This window comes from Drosophila nasuta, chromosome 3 (genome assembly GCF_023558535.2).
Source record: "Drosophila nasuta strain 15112-1781.00 chromosome 3, ASM2355853v1, whole genome shotgun sequence".
NCBI lineage: Eukaryota > Metazoa > Arthropoda > Insecta > Diptera > Drosophilidae > Drosophila > Drosophila nasuta.
Genome location: NC_083457.1, coordinates 28,107,600 through 28,134,468, shown reverse-complemented (window position 1 = coordinate 28,134,468; position 26,869 = coordinate 28,107,600). Strand labels below are relative to the sequence as shown.

Here is a 26,869-nt window from a genome sequence, read left to right as displayed (position 1 = left end):
ATTGTATCTACGTAAAATTTTGAAGCCAACAAAATGTTCTCCCGATAATTTGCAACTATCTACACTTCCCTCGAAATTTCGATAAATTTTCAGGGGGCCTATAGAGGCGCGTTGATTTAAAATCGATTTCTTTGCAGTGCTGCCCATAAACAGAAAAAACAACTGCAAATTATGGTGCGTCGTATATACGTTATTTATTCAATAAAAAATGCGTTAAATAAAAAAAAATGCTTTTCAAAATTAAAAAATTTAACAAATAAATGAGTGAGTGCGTGTTTAAGCATCTGGTGCATTAACAAAAGCACCAGCGAACAGAATGTTCTTCTTGTTCCAGATCACGTAGAGGAAGGGACGATCCGCTTGGAACTGCAGTGGGAAAGTCATCATGCGCGTCATCATGATCATGCCAGTGGCAGCCGCTGCCTCGGTGCCCTCCTCATTGACCTCAATTGTGGCTTTGTGCAGCACCTTCGAGACGAACACACCCTCGGGTGATTCCAGCAGGTTGTTGAATTCCGCGCCCTCGTCAAACATTTTTGAGATGCCGAGCTAGCAGGTAAAAGAAAATAAAATGGTTAGGTTTGCTCGACTTCGGGATACTCTAAAAAATATATTCCTAATTTATGAACAGAGCTTTATTCAATTTTAGGGCATTGTGTGCTTTATAGCTAGTTTTATGGGTGCTAAACTTCAACAGTATAATTTAAATAATAAATAGTAATAATCAAAGAAAGTAACAATCAAAGGAACATTGATAGCTTTTGTATTCTTCAACATCTAACTGTTTAATTAAACAGACAGCAATGGCTATTTAAAGAAAATAATCATTTATAGAGATTGCAGAGGTGTTTTAACTCGTTTTGCTATAAATTTCCAATTGCCACCAAGTTGAAATACACACTTCAACATTAACAATAAACAATTGTTTGCATATACATATTTTAAAAATAAACAATGATTTAACAATGTTATTGATGAGGTCACTCGACTGAAAAGCTAAAGAGGATGTACTCGATAAGATATTAGCATTGTAAGCAAAGCAGTTATGTAGATAAGTCACCACAAGTGACTTTATATTTTGTTATATAACTGCGGCTACTGATACATGATCTGAAGCACGACGCCGAAACCGCACAATGATGAACTGCATCGAATATTTACGATACTCGACGCTTTATCAAACAGAACGTCGACAGCGATAAGCCACCGAAATAGTTGCTACACTAAAATGAAAGTACTTTCGTACCCTCGCGATAACAACCTAATAAATACTTCTTTGCAACGTAGTCCAAAGATAGCGACGTGTCAATAAATGGAAATGGAACTCACCTGTTTCAGCTTATCGGCCAGTTCGATGGAGTAATCCACCTTAAATTTGGGGAACTTCACATGCACTTCCTCCACGACCAGTTTATCAGCCAAATCCACCAAATTGACGCTCTTCAGCTTCTCGGCGAGATCCTTAAGACCCTCACGCTCCTGTGGCAACAGCACAAACATCGAGAGATCCGAATCCTTGTAGGGCATGTCAATTGCAGTGCAGCCCAGATCATCGAAGAAACCATAGCCAAATTTGGCCTTCTGATTCATGTATGGCACCTTGACGGTCTCCTCGGCACCAACCCAGAAGTCATCCTCCTCGGTGCGCTCCTCGAGGAACTTGTTCGCCCAGCTGCCCTTGAAGTGCAGCGCATTCAAGAGGACCAAACGTGTGTTGTCACTGAAGGCATCGGGCGTCACCAGCTCGGTAATCTTACCCTCAGTCTTGGCGTTAACCCAAGCATTGATGGACTGAGCTGCGGCATCGCTGAGCGCAAAGTTAATGGACTCTGCCTCAGAGTTATACTGCTCCTTGATGGACTGCTCATAGTCGGCCTTCAGTTGTTTGCCCTGCTGCACGTACAGTTTGTTGGCAATCTTAAGCAGGTTACTGTTGCGGTACTTTTCCAGCACAAACTGGAAGGTTTGTGCCACCTCTGGTGGGAAATTGGAAACGAAACGCAATCCTGTGGCGATTTCATCGGCAGTCTCGCCTTGGGCACCGGCAAAGGCCAAAGCGATGCACGTCTGGATGGAGAAGGGCGAGAAGACGATGTTCTTGCTGACGCCGCCAGCTGAGAGCAGCTGGAACAGCTCGGTGGTGAAGGTGGCGCCGCCACGCGCAAATTCCAAATTGAAATCGAACATAATAATAACAATTAATTACTGGGCGTTGAGAGAGCTGGCGCGTCCAATACTTTCGGCTGCCTACACTGGAATGCCTTAAATTCCGTTTTGGGGCCACAACAAAAGCGAAAGCAGCGTAATTCCATTTTGGCGTCGCTGTCGCCGCTGCTGCTCGATATGACTCATTATCTGTTAGCCGGCAATTGAAGGTGACAGCATTGTTGAGCGGCTCTCTGCTCGATAATAATAGTTTGGCTGATACATGTTAATCTTGTAGTTGTCACAGTTACTTAATATTGTTGGGTAAATTACCCAAAGCAAGCGCTTATCTATTTGGAATTCCTTTTAATTTTATTGCAAATCGGTTTCATTTCAATTCTTGCAACGTGACCACATTCTGCAAATATTAGTATTTATTTTTAAAAATATACCAAAATATAACAGCTCTACTATAACGTATTTACACAAGGTTTTAAAGACGTTACAATTTTTATTTTAACTTTAAATCAAAAAAACGTTTACTAAGCAAAATAAAATAATTAAAATTTGTAATGAATTAATGACCTTATAATAATATAAGCAAATATATACAGACATAGTGATCCAAATATTTAATGAAATTGCGTATTTTTAAAAATATATAAATAGATTGAATAGTTGAATTTAATTATTATGAGTAATTAAGAATTACAAATTTTAATATATCTTTTGAAAATCTCTAAGTATTTTTAATATTAGAACAGTCATGTAGCTATTAAATACCCGTCAGGCGAATTTTAAATTTGAATGTGCGCAAGTATTTTTAGTATCAAAGCAGTGGCTGTCACATATAAATAAATACTAAATACCATCTGGTATTTTGAGCTACAGCCAACGGTCACATAAAACTCATTTTAAAACGCACTTGTTGTCGGCATAGATTGATTGCAACATCATTTATTTATTTCGCCGGCTCAGAGTAGTTTTTGCTGCCGCAAGCAAAAGTTGATAAAGTGCAGCAATCGCATATATTGCAAAGAAAGGGTAAGTGTGAATCATATTGCCAGATAACAGATTATCATGCAAACAAATTAAATAACAAAAACGAAACGCCTTACAGCTGCAACTGAGACAATGAAAAGCGCAAATCATTGTGCGGTTTTAATTATAGCAGCCGCTGTCTGCATAGTTAACATCGCTGACGCTGCTGATAAACCCTATAGACGGAGCTTTGTCAACCCGTATCCACGCTTCAAGTTCTACGACGATGGCGTTGATCCCGGCAAGCCGCTCTTCCTCACGCCCCTCATCGCCAACAAATCGGTGCCCATGGAGCAGGTGCAATCGTTGGCTCGTGTCACGGGTTCGCAATTCCATGGCGTTGAAAGTTATGCGGGCTATTTGACCGTTGATAAGGCCTACAACTCGAACATGTTCTTCTGGTATTTCCCCTCGGAAACCGATCCCGACTATGCACCCGTTGTCCTGTGGCTGCAAGGTGGACCAGGCGCCTCTTCGCTCTTCGGCCTGCTCACCGAGAATGGTCCACTGGAGCTAGATGGCCAGGGCAAACTGCAGAAGCGCAACTACACATGGAGCAAGACCCACAATTTGATCTACATTGATAATCCTGTGGGGACTGGCTTCAGTTTCACCGAGAATGAGAAAGGATATGCGACCAATGAACGCGATGTCGGACGCAATCTGCACGAGGCCATGATGCAGCTTTACGAGCTGTTTGGCTGGAGCAATTCCTCGGGCTTTTGGGTCACCGGTGAATCCTATGCCGGCAAATATGTGCCAGCTTTGGCTCATCACATTCACAAGGTGCAGAATGCTATAGACACTCGCGTCTATATTCCGCTTAAGGGCGTGGCCATTGGCAATGGGCTGTCGGATCCACTGCATCAGCTGAAGTATGGAGACTATTTGTATCAGCTGGGATTGATTGACGACAACGGGCTGCTGCAGTTCCATGCGGCCGAACAGAAGGGCGCTGAATGCATTGAGAAGCGGGACATGGATTGCGCTTTTGATGTCTTCGATTCGCTCATCAATGGCGACATGACCAATGGTTCCCTTTTCAGCAATTTGACTGGTTACAATTGGTACTACAATTATCTGAACACACATCCAGACCCGGGTGATGCCAAGTTGGGAGAATTCCTTCAATCGGGCGCCACACGTCGTGCCATTCATGTGGGCAAGCAGCCCTTCCATGACTTGGATAAGGAGAACAAAGTTGAGGAGCATTTGAAGAAAGATGTAATGGACACGGTTGCTCCTTGGATTGCCGAACTGCTCAATTTCTATACGGTGTGCATCTATAGCGGACAACTCGATATCATTGTCGCCTATCCATTGACTCGCAACTATCTAAAGCAATTGAAATTCCCTGGCTCCGAACAATATAAGGTGGCTCCTCGAGAAATCTGGCGTGTCGATGGTGAAGTCGCTGGTTATGTGAAGCACGCCAGGCATTTGGTGGAGATTATGGTTCGCAATGCTGGCCACATGGCGCCACATGATCAGCCCAAGTGGCTGTACAACATGATCAATCATCTGACTCATTACAAGCATTAAATGAGCATCAGCTTTTTACTATTTCAGCTCAAATAAGCTTTAAATATTAGCAAGTACTTGATTTTAAATGACATTCTCAATTTCGATTATGTACTTTAAATAAATTGGATGTTTAAAGGGTTTTTAAATTTTTATAATAGAATTTACAAAAAAATATATAAACTTTCAAATCTGGCGCGCTCGTTGTTTAAAAAAAAAGTGAATAAGGTGGCCAGATTTGCAAATAAACGCTCAGCTGGTTGTGTTGACAGAGACATGTTGCACTTAACGCGACGCTGGTCACCCTGACACTTTGTTTATATTTCATTGCAATTGGCTGCGAACTACGAACATGACAGAAGCGGTAAGAAGCGTTGATATTATATCTCAGACTGAGGAGTTGGCTGACAAGATATTGGCCAACAAACAGGAGCTGACTGTAATGGACAAGAGGCGTCAGGAGAATCGAGAAGCTTTGCGTGTAATTGAAAAGTCTGATGAGCCAAAAGTTTGGATTACCGTGGGCAGCATGCTTGTGAAGATGAAAAGGCCACAAGCTATTGAACTAATTAAAAAAGGTAAGCACAGCTCACTGTGCAGACTTCTGCTAATAAGCAACTGTATTTTACAGATCAGCAGCAAATCGAACAACAAATCAATTTGATTTATTCCGAGCAAAAGATTTTGGTTAACAAGCACCGCGACGTGGAATTCAAATCACCATTTTCTGGGACAAATTTGAAGCCTTTGGATCGTAAGGAATTTAGTGCACTAAAGGCGAATTTACCCATGCTTTAAGTAACACTCAAATCAGTTGTAATTTAGCTAACAATAAAATAATGTAATCATTTGTTTATTTGGGCGCCTATTTCAATGTTTTCCAACACCTATTATGGAAACTTACTGGCAACTCTGGTGCTCAGAGTGATATTTCCTATTGAATAAAAGAGCAATCCGTTACTTTTTATTTTTTAAGGAATTTAAGTGTTTTGACTATAAGTCTTATAAATATATTGGATAATAGGTAATTATGTTTAAATTAAAAGTTAAAAATCTAAACGATTTTCAATTCAAGAGCCTAATAAAGAGTAAAGAAGAAAACAATAATTGCTGTAGTATATTTGGTATATTGTGCAAGTTAAAAAAAGTTTATTTTGAAATGGCAGTTGCGGTCACCCTGCTTAAGCTCACCATTTGTTTGTTGTTGCGCCTCGTAATCGCGGTGTCGTCGTTTTGCGTTGTCTCTCTGGCTGTTTCTAAATTCTTTGAAATTCCATCAACTTGCTAAACAAAAATATTTAAACAAACTGATCGCAATTACGGCGCACATCGCCAATGTGTTTTCATGAAAGTGATCAAAATTTGACAAGTTTGGCCAATATTTGTAACAGAAACGTGCGCTTACGTCGGAATTGCGTGTGTTCAACGAATTCCAGTGTGATTGTGTGAGTGGTGAATTCAGCGCCTTCCGCCTCGTGCCGCCCCCCAAAACCCCCCCGCTACTCTAGCGGCGTGCAAAAAGTAAATTTTAGTGCAAATAAATTGCTTTGCTTATCTCGGAGCGCGCGCGTTCGCTTGATATGGCTACGAGTGTGTGTATGCGAGCGTGTGTGTGTGTATTGGTTTGAGTGTTGTTAATTAATTTACAAAGCTGCTCCCCCCAAACAACCCCGCACAGCTTCAGCAGGCTCTTCTTGCAAATAACATATACAAATTTGTGAATTTTTGTTGGCGCAGCGCGTGTTATAAACAAGTGCGAGTTCGTTTTTGTTCACCACGCGCGACCCACTAACAAAAAAAAAACATACAAAACAAAACAACCAATAAGAACAACAGCCACAACAAGAACAAAACTGCAAGCTTCCCCCCTCCCGGAGAAACCTAGGAAGGCAAAGGAGGCGCTGGCGCTTCATGTACTTGAAAACGAAAGTTCTTTTGCTTTTGCATGCAAACGGTTGCGCATAAAAAAGCATTCCCACACACCACAGACACACACACGCTGAAAAGAGAGTCACATACAATTACAAACATAGAGAGAGTAAACGCTGCGAGAGCGGAGAACGTTAAGAGAGGAGGCGCCGTGGCCACTTGGCCTTGAACTTGTGCGGCGCGGGAGCGCAGCGGTAAGTTGAAAACTGCCTTGAGCCTTAGTGCTTTTTTTTTTTTTACTAGTTTCTTTGGTTCTTTTTCTCTTCTGCTTTGTTGCAAGTCCAGTCTATACATAGCAAAGTTGGTTGGATTCTTGGCTATTTTAAAATTGATTGCAGGCAACGTTGAGTTATTTTTATCGACTCTTTTATGGATATTTAGGCTGAGCCAAAGTCGATGTAGATGTCGTTGTGGTGGCACGTTGCACGTTGCAAGTGGCAATTTGCTTTCTTTGTGCAACTCTCCTCATCCTCGTTTACTATTTTACACTCTTTTATTTGTGTGCTTGACCAGCGCAAACTGCTTTATCAGCACGCCTGGCGCTGGTTCAAACTTGTCTATCCACTTTAATAGTTTTGTTTTGCGTACCGTGCACACATCTCGCCCCCTTCTTTTCCCTCTAACACAACAATGCTTTTACACTCTCTTGTAGTGTGTGTGTGTGTGTATTTGTGCTTTGATTGCAGCATAACCGCAGCACACATCAAATTAAGTGACAAGCTCACCACCACCACCCCACACACACACACACGCACACACACAAGCACAGCAAGCAGCAGCCGGATAGCGGCGACTGATAGCAGACACACAACAAGCAGAGCAAAGCGAGAATCACATTGCCCAAATGGTGGATCAACGACATTTCCCCACACACTCACGCTCACACACATGCGTATGTAAGGCAGGAGTGTGTGCACAAAGAGAGCAGCAAGTGCGCTTGTATTGGTGATCTACAAGTAACTTCGTTTGCTTTCGCTAATTGTAATTTGCTCTCAGGGCCATTTGCTGTTCTTGTTGCTCCTCCTGATTTATTCTAATCACATGCAAACACACACACACACAGATAGAAATATATGTGGGTGCTCTTACGCACGATCTTTCTCTTTGTCCAGTCGAGATAGTTGAAGCAAAGCTTTTGTTTGTGCACAGCGATGTGTTAATATCGGGGAAACTTTTATCTAAACCCAAACGGCAAATATTATTTAGACTATACTTAAAATGATATAATAATAATAAGTTAGTTGGGGATTTTTCAAGCAGTACAAAACACATCCAATTACATATTGTAATTTATTCATTTGCACACAAAAGTATACAAATTTTCCATTTGATTAGCGTACACTGCACAAAACTGGAACTAATCAATCACAAAAACAAACTGTGAAATTATGGTATAATAGATTCTTTTTATGCACGGCATTTGATATCTATTTTTTATGTATTCTATTGGTTTATTAGCAAGGCATTTAACGATTGTTGAAATTATCGATGCTGATTGCGGATTATGTAAATAGCGATCGATGATGTGATAAGATGATGAGCAATGAGATAAAAGCTTCCGTTATGTATACTAAGTTTTTTACAACTACATTGTAAAATGTTGTAAACTTACAGAAATTTAGTCATGATCGAAATATGAATCATTACTCAGATTTCCTTCACGGAGTTTCCATCGAAATGATAAGGATAAATGAGGTTTTATGTTGAAACAGTTCTGAAAACTTAAGTAACTATAAATAATTTCTTTAGAATCAATGGGTTTATGAGACTAATATTATTATCGTATAGATAAGATTTCCATAAAGAAATCAAATTGGTAATCAAAGAAAAACTTTACTATTCACTATTATGGCTAGGGTATTATCTATTCTAGAGTACATTAGACTCGTTGCCTTAGATCTAAGTACATTTGTGTTTGTATTTGGAATAATAATTGTTAAATAGTTTTACAAGCAAAACGAGTTTTCACAGTACATAGACGAAAAAAAATGGTTGTTCCTATTGTTGTTGTTATTATTTGTCGTTATTTGAACCTCGTTGTTGTTGTTATTGTTCTGGCTTTATGTATGAACTTTAATATAATTTGTAAAAATATGCGAATTGATGTTTGAAAACTTGTTTTCACATATAGATTTGGACAGTTCGATCGCAGTAGATTCGCACTGCGTAAAAGTTTCGGTGTGCATTGAATTGGGGAAACGTATTATTGCTTAAAACTTAATAAGACTAATCAATCAGACGAAACTATTGACTGGAAAATACCCTGTATTTTATATTTGCTCTGTCGAAACTTTTTAATATCAATGATAACTTGTTTTACTTGCTGATATCTTTAAAATAAACGTTTTTTTTTATCACAATCTTATAATACTCTCTTATAATTTGTTGTACAGGGTATGGTATGGGATATCGAAGTGCCCAAATAACATGGGGCGACAAACAAGTTATCGATTCTTGTTGTTATTGTTGCAAAGGATCTGCACGGAATTTGCAATTTGTTGGCTGTACACGTAAATTGTAAATTGTAAAATGCTGTTGCTGTTGCTGTGTTGCCTGTAGTCTGATTAATTATGGGTTGTCTCTTGTGTTCGCCTGTCGTTCAAAACTCAAACTAGACGTTGCTCCGTCCGTCTCTCCGCCTGTCCGTCTGTCCGCTTGTTGCTTGATCTGAGCCGGTTGTGTGTGGCAGGCAGCAGTTCGACGCAAGTGCAGCGCCGGTTTCTGTATGGCGGGTTCCGCGTTGATTTGTATTTTATAATTTCAAGCACGTTGCACGATCGTTTAAAGGTTGTTTTCGTAGTTTTTTTTTAATACACACACTACAACAGTCTCTTGAAAATGTTTTCCATTTACTTGCTTTTCTATGTGGTCCCCTCTCTGTATTTGTCATGTCAATATTGAATGCGAATTTATTAAATAATATAAATTGAATTTGAATTTCAAGCTGTTTGCCAGCTGATTGCGAGAGAGATAGGAGAGAGAGAGAGAGAGAGTGAGAGCGAACTGCCCATAACAGAGGCAGACAAGCGGTCGCATTTGTTTGGCGTTCTTTTAAATGCGTCAGCAGGCAGTAGCGACTTGAGAAATTCAATAATAAAACGCAGAGCATGATAATAAGTACAATCGTGCTCACATATATACATACTTACATACTTATAGGTATGTATTAGCATGTATATTAAGTACAATTACACCCAGAACGGGGGAAAACAAGAAAAACAATAAGCTCACCACGCGCTGCTTCTGCTGCTGCGGCTGTTAAAGAGCGTCACACAGACAAACAAAATCGAATTGAGTTAGGAGCAGCCACTTGTTGATGACAGAGAGAGAGCGAGCGCGAGAACACAAAACTCACCATGCGCTCGCTCTCAGGCTCGCTCTCTGTGGGCATCGATTGTGGTGTGAAACGGCGAGCGCCTTCTCCCTCCCCCTCGTTGTGCACCCCGTTTGTTGTAAACAGAAAAATGTGTTCGGGCCCCTTCGTGCACTCCTTGGGCAGCCCCTTCCTTGCTTTCCCAATTGTGTTTCGTGTCATGCCAAGACCGAGACTGCAAGAATTTTATGCAGATCGTTAGATGAATCGTCTTGTAGAATGCTTCTTGCATTGAGTCTGGTGTACGCGCCCTCTTAGCGCAACGCGTAATTTCCCTAACGCCTACTTTTCTCGAACATGTGCAATTTTGTGTATCATTTGTCATTTGTTTTGTGAGTGCTGTACGAGAAAGTTGATTTTTTCCTACGCGTCTTTTATAAAACAATCAGAGGTAAGTTGTTAATATTATTAAACTACTATTCTAATCTGATTTAAATTAAAAAATATATTTGTATTTGTATTTATATTTACAGTTTTGAGGACCACGAAAGAGCTACGTTGGATGATAAAAATAGAAACTACAAGGCATTGTTCAGGGCGAAGAATATTGAAAACGGCGAAATAAATTAATTTTTTCTTTTAGCTATTATATTATTTAGTTATAAGTAAAACTGTTTAGATAATATTATATATAAATTTAAGTACTCATTGTATTAGTTTTAATAAATTTAATTTCAAGTATAATAAACATTTTATTTACTGCATATATTTTTGAGCGTATTTTTATTTTGCATATTCCGAACTACGCACTAGAATCTAAGCACAGATTTTCGGCAAGAGCTGCACCGCATATTTTCTACAAGAAACGTCGAGTACAAATTCCGCCAGCGCAGCCGAGGGAAATTTAAATTTCCCTTTGGCAAGAATTTATACTCGACGAGTCTTGTAGATAATCAGTTCCGCATATACGGCAAAACGAAGTGAGTAAGTCTTTTCGCATCTTGTGTCTACACATGACGGGACTGGAAGAAAACTTGTATATTGTCTACGAATAAAACACAATCGGGTTATCGTGGGCAGTTTCGTTCACTGCTTGTCCGTGTGCGTGTGCGTGTGCCTGGCTGGTGTGTGTATGTGTGTGTGTGGAACTTATCAAGGTCGTCAGTTGGTGTGTTGCTGCCGCGTTTTATTATGTTTTTTTTTTTGCTGCTGTAAGCGGGTTTTTCTACTTACACACATCGCGTACACACTCACACACACACACACTCACTAATACTGATGCATAGCCCCCTCAGTTGTTTCGAGTCGCCTTCATCCTTTTTGCGCAAAAATTCTTTAGCTTTTATGTTATTGGGTTTCTCGCCTTTTGCCTCTTTTATTTTATTTTTTTTTTATTTGTATTCTTTCATTCTTTCGCTTGTTGTTTCCTTTACTCTTTTGCTTGCTACTATGTTTGTTGTCTGTTTGAAGTGGCGTTCTACAGTTGTTGCTGTTGCTGTTGCTTGTGCCCCTCCCCCTTCCACCTGTACTATTTGATTTACTTGGTTTACCTTAGCACCCGCTGTTGTCGCCGCCTCTGCTTTGGTATTGTCTGGACTAGTCCGGTCTCGTTGCCACTCGTCACCCTCGAGGTCTTATCTCTTACGTTGTTATTTTATTTGTGATATTTTTTTTCATTTATTATTTCTTGATTTTATGTTTTGCGCCCCCGAAATGTTTGCCGTGTCAACATTGCCAAAATACCAACAGGAATTTAACTTAATTGTTTGAAATTATGTTGACGCACCCGTCCGTGGGTGGAATCTGGTTCCTTGCAGTTATGAGCCGCACATTACTTGAAGAATGAATAAATTGTTTGCACATTTTCGCTGCAATGATAACCCATGAACATTTCCTGCTTATTTTTGTGACTTTGCCATGTCCAAATGCTCTAAGAGTGGCAAGTAATCAGTGGAACAACTGTGAAGAATTTGCTCAATATTTAACCTGTTCTTTGGCACTCGAAACTAGTTCAGCAGCTGAGCCTACTTGAGTGTTACAGGCTCAACTGCAAGTTATCCTGTAGTTAAAATGGATACAAGACTTAAGAATTTAATTTTGCTAGAGTTTAAATTCAAAAATAAGATAAACTTTTCATTCATAATATAAACATTATGAAAAACTAAGTTATGAGCAAAGAATTTATTTAAAAAAGTTCTACATTATTAATTTTCGATCCTCAATAAATGTATTATAGAAGTGCGCCGTTGTTACTAAGTTAAAATTAAATAAGTGCAAGTTATCCTGAAGATAAGATGGATTAAAGACTTAAGAATTCAATTTTACTAAAGTTTAAATTCAAGAATAAGAGGAAGCGTTTTTTTTATAATTTAAACTTTATATAAAACAAATTTACGAACAAAGTATTCATTAAAAAAAGTTCTGTAATATTAATGTTTGATCGTAACTTAAAGTTAAAGAACGTCATGTTAAATGAACGTCTCTTAACTTTAAACTTAAGTTTGCTTAATTTATAGAGATATATCGGCAATCTTTAAGGTTTTGATATTATATTATACAAAGAATCTTAGCTGAAGTTCAGGAAAAGTTTTAAGAATTACAGTTACTTTTACCTTTACTATCTTCAAATTAAAGAAGTGTGAATGTTAAATGAAATTGTATTAACTTAAAAGTTAATTTCCTTTAATTTATAGAGTCATGTCAATAATCTTTAAGGCTTCAAAGTATCTTTATACTTAGTTTAATTAAATGAATTTTCACATACATATATGTATTTATTTACTTATTGAATAGAATATAATCCTTCCACTTCCTTTGGATGTTTTAATGCTTTTTACTGCCGAATTGACCTTAAATAAAACTGGCATTAAGATCAATGCCTTCACATTAAACCTGAAGATATTTAAGTCACAGACAAAGAACTCTCAGCTTTCAAACAGAAAACTTTTAACACCCACATCTCAGCAGGAATCAGTTCACTGGACCCATTTGGTTCGTGTTGCTTTACCTAAACATTAATATTTATGTGAGTGCAAGCTATCACATTATACTACGCTACTCTTTTCCACCGTTTATTGCGATTATTTTACTCTTTCATTTTGTTATTATTTTACTTGTTTTTTTTTTGTTCATTATTTGTATTGTGTTTGCTCAGAGTGAACGCAACGCAGCGGCAACGACGCGCTTCAACTTTTGCGGCTATTTTTAGCCATTTCTAATGAGTGCTAGCTATTTTTAGAGTCCCGTGCAGCAGGCCAAGCTCTTCTTACGCTCTTAGTGTGCGTTGGTATCTCACTCTGTGTGTGTGTGTGTGTGTGTGTGTGTGTGTGTGCGTAAGCTCTTGAAAAATCGCGGCAGCATTTGGCATCAGTTAGTTATCTTAAAACTTGTCCGCGTTTGCTGTTATTTGCTGTCTGTTTGTTGCTGTTGCTTTTCCATCTTTTCATCTCTGTGGTGATGTTTTTTTTTGTTTTTTTGGTTTTTGCAAGATCATTATCATTGGTGTGTGCCTCCTCAACGCTATTGCAGTTTCGTTTTGGGTCGCTTTTTGGTGTCTCAAAGGTACTCGTAATTGTGTTTTGATGGCATTGGCCAGTTGCTTGAACGTTGCAAACGGGTTTTCAAGTTTTGCGATTGTCGTTTTTATCGTAGGGTGTACAGTATGTGTGTGTGTGTGTGTGTGCGAGGCAATTTCCTAGACCGATCAAGCCAAGTGGTAAAACGGCGATCTGGAAATTGACACAAATAACTTCGCTGGCTATTTTCAGCTACAGCAGCAGCGATTAAATATCTAAGAATAGACCAAACGAATAGCATAACTTGAGGCAGTATGTATATAATTATGTGTAATCAGCATGTAGGTCATTTACATTTCTCGCTAGCCGAACTTTGGTGTTTGCAAACAACAAAACATTGGTTCCACTTGTGGCATTGAGTGCCAAATATCGCAGACATCATAATGATGGCTGTGAAAGTTTCAAATGGTTCATTAAGCTGCTTAAAAATATAATTCCCCGCACACATATACATTGCTAGATTGCTACAAACAGAGTTTTGTTATACCCCTTACGCATATCCGATTAAAGCGGGCATATTAACTGCCGTCATTTGAGATAATGGTAGTAAGAGCATTATCTCTCAATACGCCAATTTTGCAGTCCGCGTTTTACAATGTCAACATTCGTTCATTTGTTATGGAAAGTTTTTCGGGTCTAGCACACGCGTTACAGCTAAGGCAACTTTGGCTAATTGTCCGCTTTAATTAGATTAACAGCTCAGGCTTAAGCTAAATTCATTTAACATTGTTACTTGAACATTTTGTCAATTAACAGATTCTTTACATAAGTCAGTTAACTGTTGCCAAAAGATATTTTTTACCCATAGTGCAAGGATAATTTTAAAGCTAGATTTTAAAGCGTGGTTTTTAGTGCGTACAATAATATCTTCGTTATTAATGAATCCAAAATGAATATATTTTCACAATATGGTTTTATTGAAAGTGGGGAACGGGTATCTCACAGTCGAGCACTTCCTTACTTGCTTTAAAGCTTGATCCGTGATTTTTTTGTACATATAATCATAAGTACAGTATTTAGGATTCCCAAAAAACGCCTACTTTAATCGGGTCTTAGTTGCCTTGGCTGACAATCCGGTTTATTTTTAACTCTATGGTATATTTTTAATGCAGGATAATATCGATATATCAAATACAGGTATATTTTTATATGAGCACCCTAAATACCGAATATAGGCATTGATATATTTTAGTACTTTTGCGGTATATTGGTATACATATATGGTTTTATTGAAAGTCGAGCATACTCGACTGTAGCTTCCTTACTTGTTTTAAAGCTAGAACCGTGTTTTTTAGTACATATAATAGTAAGTACAATATTTAGAATTCCAAAAAAAAACGAGTACTTTAATCGGGTCTTAGATGTCTTGGTTGACAATCTGGTATATTTTTAACTCTATGGTGTATTTTGAATGCAGTATAATATCGATATACCAAATACAGACATGTTTATGATTTAGTATTTGACATTAGTAGTATATTCGGTATTTTTAGTATTTTTATGGTATATTCTTAGCATTGCAAATGAGAAGCAGGTATCTTACAGTCGAACACACTATATGCCAAATATAGGCTTTGGTATATATGTTATTAGTACTTTTGCGGTATATTTTAAGAATAAGGTTTTATTGAAAGTGGGCGAGTTCAGCTCACTCGACTGTACCATTCTTACTTATTTTAGGGCTATCTCCTAGTTTAACAGTCGAACTAAACAAATTGTAAACTGTTTGCTTGCTTCTTTAATAGCCACATTAAATAGAAGCAGGATATACTTCGAATGTGTGGTCAACACATTCGGCAACGTCATTTGGACATTGATGGAATGCCACATTGATCAACTGGCTAGCGGGGCAGGTCAAGGGATGAACTCTTGAACTGTTGGTCAACCTTCAAATGTTTTTTTTTTCTTCCTCCCACACTTGCAACATTTGGATCGCTTTCATTATAATATTGGTCGCCAGCCCTGACAAAGGCCCCTAATAAATTATGTGCCTCGGTTGGTCTCTGTGAGAGTGTGGCACCTGCGTGATTGTGGTACGCCCACATAGTGTGCCACGCCTCCCACGCCTGACGCTTCCGCAACGCATTGCTCATACGCAGCGTTGGCCTGCGCATGACTTTTAAGTGTCCCATTAATGAGGAACTTGTACACTTCTTTTTTTTGTTTTGCTTTGTATCAGTATTTTTTTGCCACAGTTTTCTTTTCGGTCTGCAGTCCTTTAGAAAATCTGCTTCGAAGTTGGCGCGACAAAAGTTTTGTGCCTTTTAGCGCTGTCAACTAATTAAATTGAGAACAAGAACTGAAAGTTTTTTATAAGCTAACCAGCAAAGAACAAAAAACTTTTAATTAGTTAAAGCTGTGTACTGCGAAATTCAGCAATTGATTTAAGTGCAGTAATTGCGATTTAATTAAAGCGCAAATAATTTCATTATTTGTTTTATTTTTGGTGGTTTTTGTTGCTGTTTTTGTTGTTTTTGCTGTTCAATTGCTGAGCCTTTTATGGCACAAACACTTGACCAAAACAGAACAATCATCTGCCAAATATATTCAGTACTTGTACTTAATAATCATTTGTGTACAACGCCACAGCAAAATATGAGATATAGTTAAGTCTTTGCGTTGGGTATGACTACCAGATACCCTGTACTGCGCATTTAATGGAAAATCAATTATAGAAATACTTATTCTTAAATACTCTTTGATCACTTGAAACATTTGCGAGGTATATTTTGTAGTTGTGGCTGGGACACGATCTTTGCAAGAGAACAAAAATAAGAAAAGAAAAAACATTTTGTTTGTATAATTCATATAAATTGAATAAATAAATATTTGCTATGCCAAATTGTATGTTAAGATTCATGATTTTTAATTATTTGTGTGTATGCATAAATTATTAATCAACAAAAGCAACACAACTACGAACAGAAGAGACTCTACTACAGTTGTCAAAAGCATGCAAACAAGCAATGCTTTAATGCTGCCTTGAGATCATTAGCCCGAGTTAAAGACCCATTCTGAAAAATCTCTGCTATACCCAAGACAATTTCCAGACGTGGCCACTTTGCAGCCCTCTTCATTTAATTGCTTTCATTGAGCAAATCAACACATTAGACACGAAAAACGAAAAACGAGCAAACGCCACTCAAATGGAGTCTACGCCAGAACTAAGCTCGCAACAGAAAAAAAGGAAAAACTCAGGAAAAAAACGACATACGTCAAGCCAAAGGCCAAAGAAATTGTCTTAGAGTGGAATCTTCCGCTGCTTATTGGCAATTGATGAAGATGAAGACGAGATGATACTATCAATGTCGATAATAAACGAGTTGCAATTATTTATTAGTTAATCGCAAGAGGAATACCATTTAGTACACATGAAGAAATATGTGAAGATATAGATATAAGAACGAAGAAAGAAGAAAATTAGACAAGGACTAATTATATTTACAAAATATTTAAACATAGTTGTGCAATTCAATATTTTGTTCAGTTCACTTGCTTTATTTGTTTCACAACCGAAATATTTTGGGCTTTGCTGTTTACCTAGTTTCTGGGGTCTTAGAAATACAGTATATTTGTCTTTATTTTATTATATTGGGAAACTTTTATTTGGTAACATTAACATTCGATTTGCAGCTGTTTCATTATGTATTTATTATAGGTAAATAATCTTTTTAAGTATTTATTATAAGCAAATACACTTTTAATTCCCGATACTCCATAGGGTTGAAGGGTATTATAATTTAATGCATTATAATATTTAGTTGTAGTGATTGGTTGGATTATAACTAGAAAGAAAGCTACAGTTGAGTATGCTCGACTGTGAGATACTTGCTAGTCATTTTGAGTAAAATCAAAACAGTGCGGTATTAAGGCTAAAATATACCAAATTAATATACCACAAAAATACTAAAATTATACCAAAGGTTATATTTGGTATGTTGATCTAGGTGTTCATACGGGCATTGCTATATCGTCACGGCTGCTTAACCTGATTAAGAATATATATACTTTATAGGGAGAGACATGCTTCTCTCGGAGATGCCTCCTTAATAATACCCTTACACCCTATGGATACCAGATATAAAATTAAGTAAAAGAATGGTATTCTACACAAATTTCTATCTAAATTATAAAAATTCGTTTCTGCGAATTAAATGCCTAAAGTTAAGCATCCTTTGCTTATAAGTAAACTAAATTGAATGACGCATCTTGAGTTGAGATGAGTTGGGGAAACGCTCGGAGGCAGCTGTTCTATGTTCATTGGCAGAGATGATCATTAAAGAGCCACTAGACAACATTATTTAAGGTGAATTCTTATGCTTTGACAGCTCGAAGACAACACAGATTGTCAGCTTTAAACGCGGCCAGGTGATTAAGGTGTCAACTCAGCTGGCCAAAAGCCAACAACCAACAACCAATAGCAAAAGCTAAAGTTAAAGCTCTAAAAGCCAAAAAACAATTGATAGCGAATGAAATGAAAAATCTGTTTTGAAATTCCTTCGAAAGTTATGTGGCACAGAAATGAATAATCATCGAATAAAATGTTACGCACTATTCAAAAGAGCGACAAAGTGTGAAAAAAAGAACAAAAAATAAATAAATAGAAAAAAAATTCAAGAAAAAAAAAAACAATAATAATACGTATGTATGTAAAATGTTGCGAGTTGATAAAGCAGCTAAAGAAATAAATCAATAACGAAAAAAGTATTAGAGTCGACAGTTAAGCAAAGCGTTTGTGTGAGCAAGTGTATGTGCTTGCATGTGTGTGTGAGTGTGCGTGTGTGTGTGTGAGGGGTATGATTTGCGGTTTGGTTTATGTTTTTTTTCCGCTTCTCTTGTTGTTGCTGCTTAAGCTGCCTTTTTTGGCAAGTCAAACATCAAGCGGTCCAGCGAACCGAACCGGTTCTCAAGAGATTTCACGCGTTTCAGCGGACCAAATGAAGCGTCAATTAATGTTTAATGAGTGTCGTTGTTGCTGTCGTTGATGTTGTTGTTGTTGGCTTTATGGTCGTTGTCATGCAGGCACTAAAGGAGTTTGGTAATAGCTCGTTCTAGACTTGGGCACGTGTTCCCAAACAATGGGGCGAATACTAAACAAATAAATAATAAGTAAATATCGCATATAAAGTTTTTTTTTTTTTTTGGGGATTTTAATGTAAACACAGAAGCAAAGCCCAAAACAAAAAGCGATAATAAAAGCACGATCAAATCAAAGAAGTGGAGAGCAGCAGCAAAGCCAGAAGCAGAGTTTCAAGTATTTCCGAATCATACAAAGACACACAACACACACAAAAAAAGCACAAGAACAACAACAGGCAAACACTAGTTCTCTTCCCCCACCCCCCCTTCCACCTAACCACAGCTAACGATCGTGCGATTAACTGTTAACAAATCGTGCACACGCTGATGTCATACATGCCTTACTTCTCGCTCTTTCTCGTTCGCTCTCATGCGCTGTTATCGCACTGCGCAGCGCGTCTGGTCTGGTGAGTTGTTGTCGCTGTTGTTGTTGTTGTTGTGATGTCATTTTATGCAGCAGCCCGCGTTTTGCTGCAGAAAGCTGCTCTCTCACTCTCTTTCGCGATGCTCTCTCTCACAACCTGTGCGCGCTGAGAGAGCTTTATTCTAATTGGATTCCGGCTCCCACATGCAAACAACAATGTGTGCATGTCTGAGTGTGAGTGTGTGTAAATATGTTTGTGTTTGTATTTTCGTTGCTTCTTTTCAGTTGAACTCGCAATTTTGTTGACTTTTCGCCGTTTTCTGTTTATCACATTTTATTCACTTTGCTCTCGCGTGCGTCTTTGTGTGAATGTTCGAATGTGTGTGTGTGTGTGTGCTCAGTTTCGTTTCGTTTCGTTGTTGCTGAGGCTGCGTTGCTGCTTCTCCACTTGCAATAAATACCAATTTACAGCATTTTCGAATGTTTACACGTGACTTTAGTTAAGTTGTTGATTCTGTGTCGAGTGTGCCACAAAAGCATGTGTCTGCGACAAAAGCAACAACAATGGTAACATTATGGGTGACATTTATCTGGGCAATATTCCTATTTGTTGAGCTGATTAAACGACTTTGCGCTTTTCGCTGTTGTCTCTGTCTCTGTCTGTTTGTGTATCGTTTATGATTGTTGCAAGTATGTAAACATGTAATTGCTGCGCTTGCCACGAGCTTCCCATGTGACGCCAATAAATTTAGCATAGCATTTCAATATCAAGTATACGACGTCATGGCAATACTACATAATAAGAAATACTATCATAGGTCAACATGTGGCATATCTCAATACAATTTCATTATCTATTGCTTCAACTTTATTTATCAGTTAAGGTCGCATGACTACACAGCAAATTCTCTTTGCTTGCAATTATTTTATGGCCATTATTCTTTTTTTGTTTCATATTTTATAATGATATGTATTAATTTAATTGCTCTACACAGAAGGTATTTAAATATTTTATTTATTCGCTCGAGTCATTAAACCTTATTTGCTGCGACGTGCCAATTGATGAAACAAAAATTCGCTCTTGCTCACGGCTTGTCAGATAAAATGCAAAAAAGTTTAAAAAAAATAAGTGCAAATATTGTGTGGGTGGTAAATTTGATAGCTTGAATTTTATTTAAATGTCAATTAATTGACATTCAATTTCCCAAATATTGTATTTAGTTGAACACTGTAATTTCCCTGTGGTATATTTTGCAGCATAACATTCGACTTGGGCATTCAAACAAAATAATCGCATTGTCTTATGCAATTTCTTTGTCGTTATGCAGTCCAATTAGGACAACAAACAAACAAGAAAAGTGCAGATAGCTCAGTTCTTTAGTTTTTGATGGCAAGGGAAAGCAGACGCTTTTAACTATAAATACCCTGTAAATAAGGCTAGAAAATAAATGCAGCATAAGTACACAAAATAAAATCTTACAGTATTGAAATTCACGCTTTTGTGTTTTGTTATTATTTTAATGTACAGTTTAATATTGTTGTCCAATTTTTGCTTTAAATAAAATAAACAAATTTTCTTTATATTTAATTAATAAAAAATATTCATATTTTTGAAAACAAAGTAATCTTCATACATGACTCACGTGAATAACCCAGAAATTTCACCATTTTCGATAAATCGATGCGACATGACATTTCGATAGGCAGCAAAAAAAGTTATCGCAATTCACAGGGCATCTATTAGTTATTCAGTTTTGCTTTAGCTGCTCTAAGAATTGCATTGTTTACCTTTGGTATTCGTTCAAGCAAAAAGCCTGCTTTACACGCTCTAATATACATATGTATGTATGTATATATTCACACACGCACACTGCGACATAGAAACACTCACCTCTAACCTCGCTCTTGGACTCTGCAAAGCGCTGACCGTTACGCCCTTTCACGCCCACGCCCACATTACGCAAAAGCGGGCGCCGCATTTTTTTTGTGTTTTGTTTTTGCATTCCTCCACTTGCCGCATTTATCGCCGCTTGGCAACTTGTCACACGATTCTCATGGGCGACGCCGCCGCCGCCGCCGTCGTCGTCAAGGCCGACGTCGCTGCCCTCTTCGCATTGCATTGAACTTGAACGGGGGTTGGCTGCGCTGCTCTGCGTTGTGTTGCTGCCTGGCTTTGGCACTGGTGAATTGCAGTTAGCTGACGCTAGGGGGCGTGTTCACTTGCAGTCCTCACTCAATGCGTGCGCTCACTCAAAGCTCTCTCTCGCTCGCTCTCTCTTCTCGCACTCAACTTCTTTGTTGCGTTCGATTCAATTTGAGTTTCACTCGCCGCTGAGTATGCAACGGAATTTTCAATTAGCTGTCACAGCATTTGGGGAATTTTACCCACTGCTGTGCGACCATTGAATGAAATGCATAATTTAAGCGAAGTCAACATTTGAATATTGCACACAATATGGCTGCCGCTGACGTCAAGTGGCGCAAAGCGCGGAAGCTCGCTTTCAACTTTCAACTTTCAACTTTGCTGCTAAAATTAGATGCCTAAAAACGGGCAGCTGGCAAACCGAGCGAGCGTACAAATATAGTTTGTAGCCACTGTTGACTTTTGGGTTTTGGAGCAGTGTAAAGAAAGTGTTGCATACTTTGTGGCGTTTTATTTCTGTGTTTGTTTTGCTGTCAAATTTTAGCGCCTGCTGCTAATCAAAATACTCGAACAAACAACCCCCAACAACTGTGTGTGTGTGTGTGTTGTGTTGTCTTGAGTGTGTGTGTGTGTGTGTTTGGCTTTATGTTTGCGGCCATTTCCGGCGACATTTGCAAGTCGATTAGAAATGCAAATCGCATTCACTTGCATTTGCTTAGACTTGACTTTTCTAAAGGGCTAAACGCGCTTCGTTGTATGTCGCGGATTAGGCCGATTGCTTGCGGGGTGGCTTAAGGTGGCATGCGGCATGTGGCATGGTTTATCAATTACAGGCACAGTGCCAAAGTCGCAGACAGTTTACAGTCAACGTCACTTGCCGCAAGTCGAAGTGGCGTTCATTTCAAGGACATGTAAATGAAAATGCATATAGACTTGGCATTTCGTATGCAAGCTGCGAGGGTGGTTCTAAAAGTTTCTAAGTACGTTATAACAACATTGAATGCAACTTTAATTAAACTTTTTGCACAAAGATATTAAATATAATAAAAGTAGTCGTACAAACAACTTAAAAATCTCAGAGACTAAACGAACTAGACATATTAAAACATTTTACCTAATTTTCTTTCTTTTTTTTGCTTAAAAATTAAGTACAGTAGTAGTATTAGTAAATTATAAAACAGTAATATGTATAAACACACTTTAATTTATACATAAAAAAACTTCGGTTTTTGTATAAACTATTTAAAACTTAAAACCAAAAACATTTTCTTGTAATTCCTTTGGTTTATTAAGAGCTTCAAGAAATTGTTTATATATTATGATGCTATTAATGAATTGTTAGTCATTATCGGTCCTTTAATATGACAAATTAAATTGTGAATGTTTTCAATTTAAATTCTGATAATAAGTTATAATCATAATGTACCATCAGAAAGATAAAGTTATAAAGTTATTCCGAAAACAATTCTATTATAAACTTCAATTAAATGTTAATACTTATTTTTCATATTAAGTTATGTTGTTGACTTATTATAAAAATGTAATTCAAATTGCTTATAATAATAGAACAACTAAATGATAGCTTATCAAAACGCACTAAATAATTTAAAAGATGTATAAAACATATTCTTGCTAGGTAAAGAATTGATTTATAAAGAAAAGTTCTACATTTTAATTTTATTGGAACTGAGTTCCTCTTTTTGGATTCCAAGTTCTTGGGCAACTCTCGCGCATTGTCCAGCTAAAAGTAGAAACAAAAGCGAAAGCGAAACTGCAACTGAAGTTTGCCATTTGATTTCGTCGCACAGCTGACCAAAGTCACGAAGTGAATGGCTTGAACTGCGCCTTGGACAAAGGTTGGGTTGGGTCTCTGTTGGTCTTGGTCTCCGATGGAACCTTGTGCGAAGCCGGCATTTGCATACCAAGTTGCTGCTGAAGTCGTTGTTGTTGCTGCTGCTGTTTGGTTTGTTGTTATCTGCCGCAGCGGAAATGCAATGCGGCTGTGTTTGTTGACTATGTGGCAACGTGTGTTAACTTGCCACTTGCTACAAGCTACGAAGCAAGCACTCACTCTCGTATGATTGACACCGCATTGCACGCAGGTTGCATTCTGATGCCCCACTCTTCTTCTCCCTCTCCCCTTCTTTATTCCCCTTCTATTCCATTCGCGCATAGCAAATGGCAAACAAATTGGTATCTATCATAACATTTATTTGGCTTTATTTTAGTTGCGATTCGAACTCATAAAACTAAATTGCATTTTCTTTGATTTTCGCCTATTTTTCAGCATTTTTGCATAAATGTGCAGACGAATATGTGTGCGTGTGTATGTGTGTGTGTGTGTGTGTGTGTTGAGGGAAATCCTTTTGCGTGCCTGGCACCTGATGGTGCGACTTTAGGATTTAGTTTTGGTTTTCCCTCTTGGCGCTAATGGCTTGTTATAGCATAAAATCGTGTTATCCTCTATAACTTGGCTATCAAAGTGGATGCAAGTGTGTGTGTGTGTGTGTGTGTGTGTGTGTGTTTGTATGTGTGAGTATGTGTGTGTTCATTTGACAGGCTGTGTGAGCAGCTATTGGTTTTTAATAGCGCGTTTCGTGCGCATGAAAATGGATTTGATGGCATATCATCAATAACTGAAAAACGAACCAACAAACAAACAACGAGCCATCAAAAAGTGTTTGTTAAAATACGTATGCAAATGTGTGTGTAGGCTGATTTCATTTTTTCTATTTATTTAAAGTCTACATAGAAATAAATTACCTATATCATCTAAATGTAGAACAATAACAACTTTAAACTTCCAGCTAAAAACATTAAATTAAGAACAGTAAATTTTGAAAGAACTATAGGCAATTATGAAAGTTGCAGAAATAAAAGCAAACAGTACGGTATTATTCTTAAAATATACCTAATTTGTGTTTCGAATAAGTACAAAAATTAACCAAATGCCGTATTTGTATACTACATTCAAAATATACCACTTAGTATAATAAATACCAGATTGTGAATCAAAACAACTAAGAACCGACTACAGAATCCGTTTTTTTTTTGTCAAATCAAATGAATTATTAATTAAATTTGAAAATTTTTATCTGATTAAAATCATGGTTAGCAAAAATAACAAATAAGTTTTCAAAAAAATACTAAAATATACTAGTGACTGTATTTGGTACATTGATATATATCTACATTCCAAATGCACCGTGGAGTAGAAAATATACCAGATTGTTAACCAAAGCATCTAAGAACTGGCAAAGCATCTAAGAATGGTTTTTGTCATATAAAATTAGTTCTCCAATTACTTATACAATCATAAAGACTGTAGTTAGTACTTCGATATATTATTTAAAATATATCATGGAGTTCAAGATACTAAGAAGCATAATGAGGAATCTTAAATACTGTAGTTATTACTATAGTTACCAAAAATTGGTATTTTAGGTTGTAATGAATGCTATTCCAATTCTAGTATAATTTGCTGGGAAGGAAGTAGGCGTGGCAAGTATTTAAAACAGACCTGATCTACGGACCACCATAATAAGTGCTGTCAATAAAATTTAGAGCTCTTTCTCTTAAAGTCTCTAAGATCTAGGACATATTGTGTCGCTTCGGCTGTTGAGGATGATTAAGAACTTACTTATATACTTATATACTTTATTTGGTCGAAGTTGGCTCCTTCAGTCTGTTATAATACCCTTCTAGTTTATATATAACATTTAATTAAAATTGAAGAATTTTTCCTGTCATATTTAATAATCATAAATGTAACATCTGACTCTTAACTGCTTGTTAAAACTTTTCCACTAACTAACTATTTTATTATATTGTTGCAAAAACTTTCTTTTAGCCAATTAAAATATAATTTTGTTGTGTTCATCTCGTCTGTCAAGTTCTGTGATGAAATTCATTAGAGCGCATCATTCATTATTTGGGACAGTTAGAAAGCTGTGCAGAAAGTAAATAAAATTTGCATAGATCTTGCATTAATATTGAATAACAACTACAGCATTCAATGAGCTGATAAATGTATTTGGCCATGTTATATAATACTGAAAACAAGTTCTAAAATCTTTCTTTTTATTCACATTTGCAGATTGACAACTTTCTGTGGAGACGCAACCCATTGACGGCGGCGACTTGAAACCCGAAAGGTAACGAAACAAAAAAAATAAATGTTATGCAAATAATATTGAAACTTAATTGTATTTGCTTGAAATTAATTGCGGTAGATGCTGCTGTAAGTAATGCAGGAAACAACAAGCAAACAAATAGCGGGCAACATGATAAAATTACTGTTCCGGAAATGCGGCACGTGACGAAGATTGAAATGCTACGCAATTAATATTGTTGTTGGTTGAATTAAACTCGTTTAATGCTCAATTTTAATAATTATGTTAGTTCTCACACAGCGCAAGAAAAGGGAATGAAGGGAGAAAGAGGGAGAGGGGTGGAGGGGGGATGCTGCTTAGGGTTACTGAGTGTTTGGTGCGCGCGCCATTTTGTTGTGGCAACTTCCGGTTCAATAGGGCGGCAAGAGAATACACATTTATTCATTTAACGCCTCATTAATTCATCACTTTCAATAAAATTTTACGCTTACATACATTTTGAGCACACACCTGCTAAGCGAATGTGTGTGTGAAAGTGTGTGTGTATGTGTGTGTGTGCGTGTTAGATATTAACCGCAAGTAGTAACAGAGTAAACGTATCCATTGGAAGAGGGACAATAATGCCGCAAAAAGCTGCACAGAATCCTGCCTTCGCTTTAATTAAGCGTACAGGCTCAGTCTGTGTATGTGTGTGTGTGTGAAACTCATTGAATTTCGCATTAATGTATTAACTTTTATGCTGCGCAAAATGTGTAGCATACTTTGAGGCGCAAAAGTTGCACTGACTTTAAAATTCAAACAAAACTCATGCTGCCAGCACACGTGACCAATGGCTTACATAAGTGGGTAGTGAAAGGAAGGGAGAATGCGAAAGAGGAAGACAGAGAGAGCAGAAGAGGGAGACAGCCTGAGAGAAAGAGAAAGAGAGAGGAAAACAGACTGCATTCAGACGTCACATATTTGCCAATTACTTGAAGAAGGATTTTGACAATAAACAGACGCATTTTTTTGGCCCCCTCTCTTTCCCTCTCTGGACAGCAACAACAGCAATAATAAGAAGAATAAGAAGAAGAACAGCAAGAGCAACAACAACAGCAGAAGCAGCAGCAGCGGGCGGGCGTCGTTTTAAAAATAACTCCTTGTTGGAATTTCCATAGAAAAAATCGTGCATATTGAAAAATGTAAAAATATTGATGTTTTCACTTTTGTGTGCTAATTTTAAATACAGAAATTGGCAGCAGCAGAAAGAAAGTTCATAAACATTGAGAGGCAGACGTCGGACACAACAAACGAGAGCGGAGGCAGGGGGCAAGAGATAGAAGGGCACAAGTTGCAAGTGCACTCGGGCTGAAAAGAGATTGTTATACTTATTTGCATATTTTGCGGTGCGTCGGCGGCGTCTCTGATTATAAAAATAAGTGATATATTTATTTACAAAAACGAAACTCGCGCACACTCGCCACACACACACACACACACACACACAGACACATACGCTTTCCAATTCCAAATGCAACACTAGAAAAATTATTGAAACCACAGCGCAGAAAAAAAAGAAACCGAGAAATAAGAAGCGGAAAACAGAAAACAGAAACAGATGCTCAGGCACAACAAGCAGCAGATTTCCTTTCTTTAATTTAGTCGAAG

The 26,869-nt window shown here is 37.7% G+C and overlaps 4 protein-coding genes across 24 annotated transcripts in view; 3 read left to right on the top strand and 1 right to left on the bottom strand.

Moving 5' to 3' along the window:
* Positions 1 to 169: 169 nt before the first annotated feature.
* Positions 170 to 2,292, bottom strand: LOC132788726 (serine protease inhibitor 42Dd). The gene is made up of 2 exons (XM_060796278.1): positions 1,330 to 2,292; positions 170 to 549 (listed from the first exon to the last, which is right to left on the bottom strand). The coding sequence occupies exons 1-2, from the start codon at positions 2,185 to 2,187 to the stop codon at positions 277 to 279; spliced, it is 1,131 nt and encodes a 376-aa protein (XP_060652261.1). The 5' UTR covers positions 2,188 to 2,292; the 3' UTR covers positions 170 to 276.
* Positions 2,293 to 3,039: 747 nt separating this feature from the next.
* On the top strand, positions 3,040 to 4,848 carry LOC132788723 (venom serine carboxypeptidase-like). Its single transcript, XM_060796275.1, has 2 exons — positions 3,040 to 3,189; positions 3,266 to 4,848. Exon 2 carries the CDS (start codon positions 3,280 to 3,282, stop codon positions 4,726 to 4,728), a length of 1,449 nt encoding a protein of 482 aa, XP_060652258.1. The 5' UTR covers positions 3,040 to 3,189; positions 3,266 to 3,279; the 3' UTR covers positions 4,729 to 4,848.
* Positions 4,849 to 4,985: 137 nt separating this feature from the next.
* On the top strand, positions 4,986 to 5,563 carry LOC132788727 (p53 and DNA damage-regulated protein 1). 2 transcript variants are annotated; one of them, XM_060796280.1, is made up of 3 exons: positions 4,986 to 5,071; positions 5,138 to 5,285; positions 5,339 to 5,563. In XM_060796280.1, the coding sequence occupies exons 1-3, from the start codon at positions 5,060 to 5,062 to the stop codon at positions 5,503 to 5,505; spliced, it is 327 nt and encodes a 108-aa protein (XP_060652263.1). In that variant the 5' UTR covers positions 4,986 to 5,059; the 3' UTR covers positions 5,506 to 5,563. The 2 variants fall into 2 exon arrangements, with proteins under 2 accessions (XP_060652263.1, XP_060652262.1); XM_060796279.1 differs by having other exon boundaries at positions 5,008 to 5,285.
* A 351-nt stretch (positions 5,564 to 5,914) lies between these two features.
* LOC132788719 (myocyte-specific enhancer factor 2) overlaps positions 5,915 to 26,869 on the top strand; it is a 64,315-nt gene continuing 43,360 nt past the window's right edge. For 7 of the 20 annotated variants that reach the window (XM_060796270.1, XM_060796264.1, XM_060796262.1 and 4 more), the window contains exons 1-2: positions 5,918 to 6,830; positions 25,207 to 25,264. The gene's annotated coding sequence lies outside the window, so the exon portion shown is untranslated. Of the gene's footprint in view, positions 6,831 to 25,206; positions 25,265 to 26,869 lie in introns of all 20 variants that reach the window. The other 13 variants (XM_060796267.1, XM_060796265.1, XM_060796263.1 and 10 more) reach the window with 4 other exon arrangements.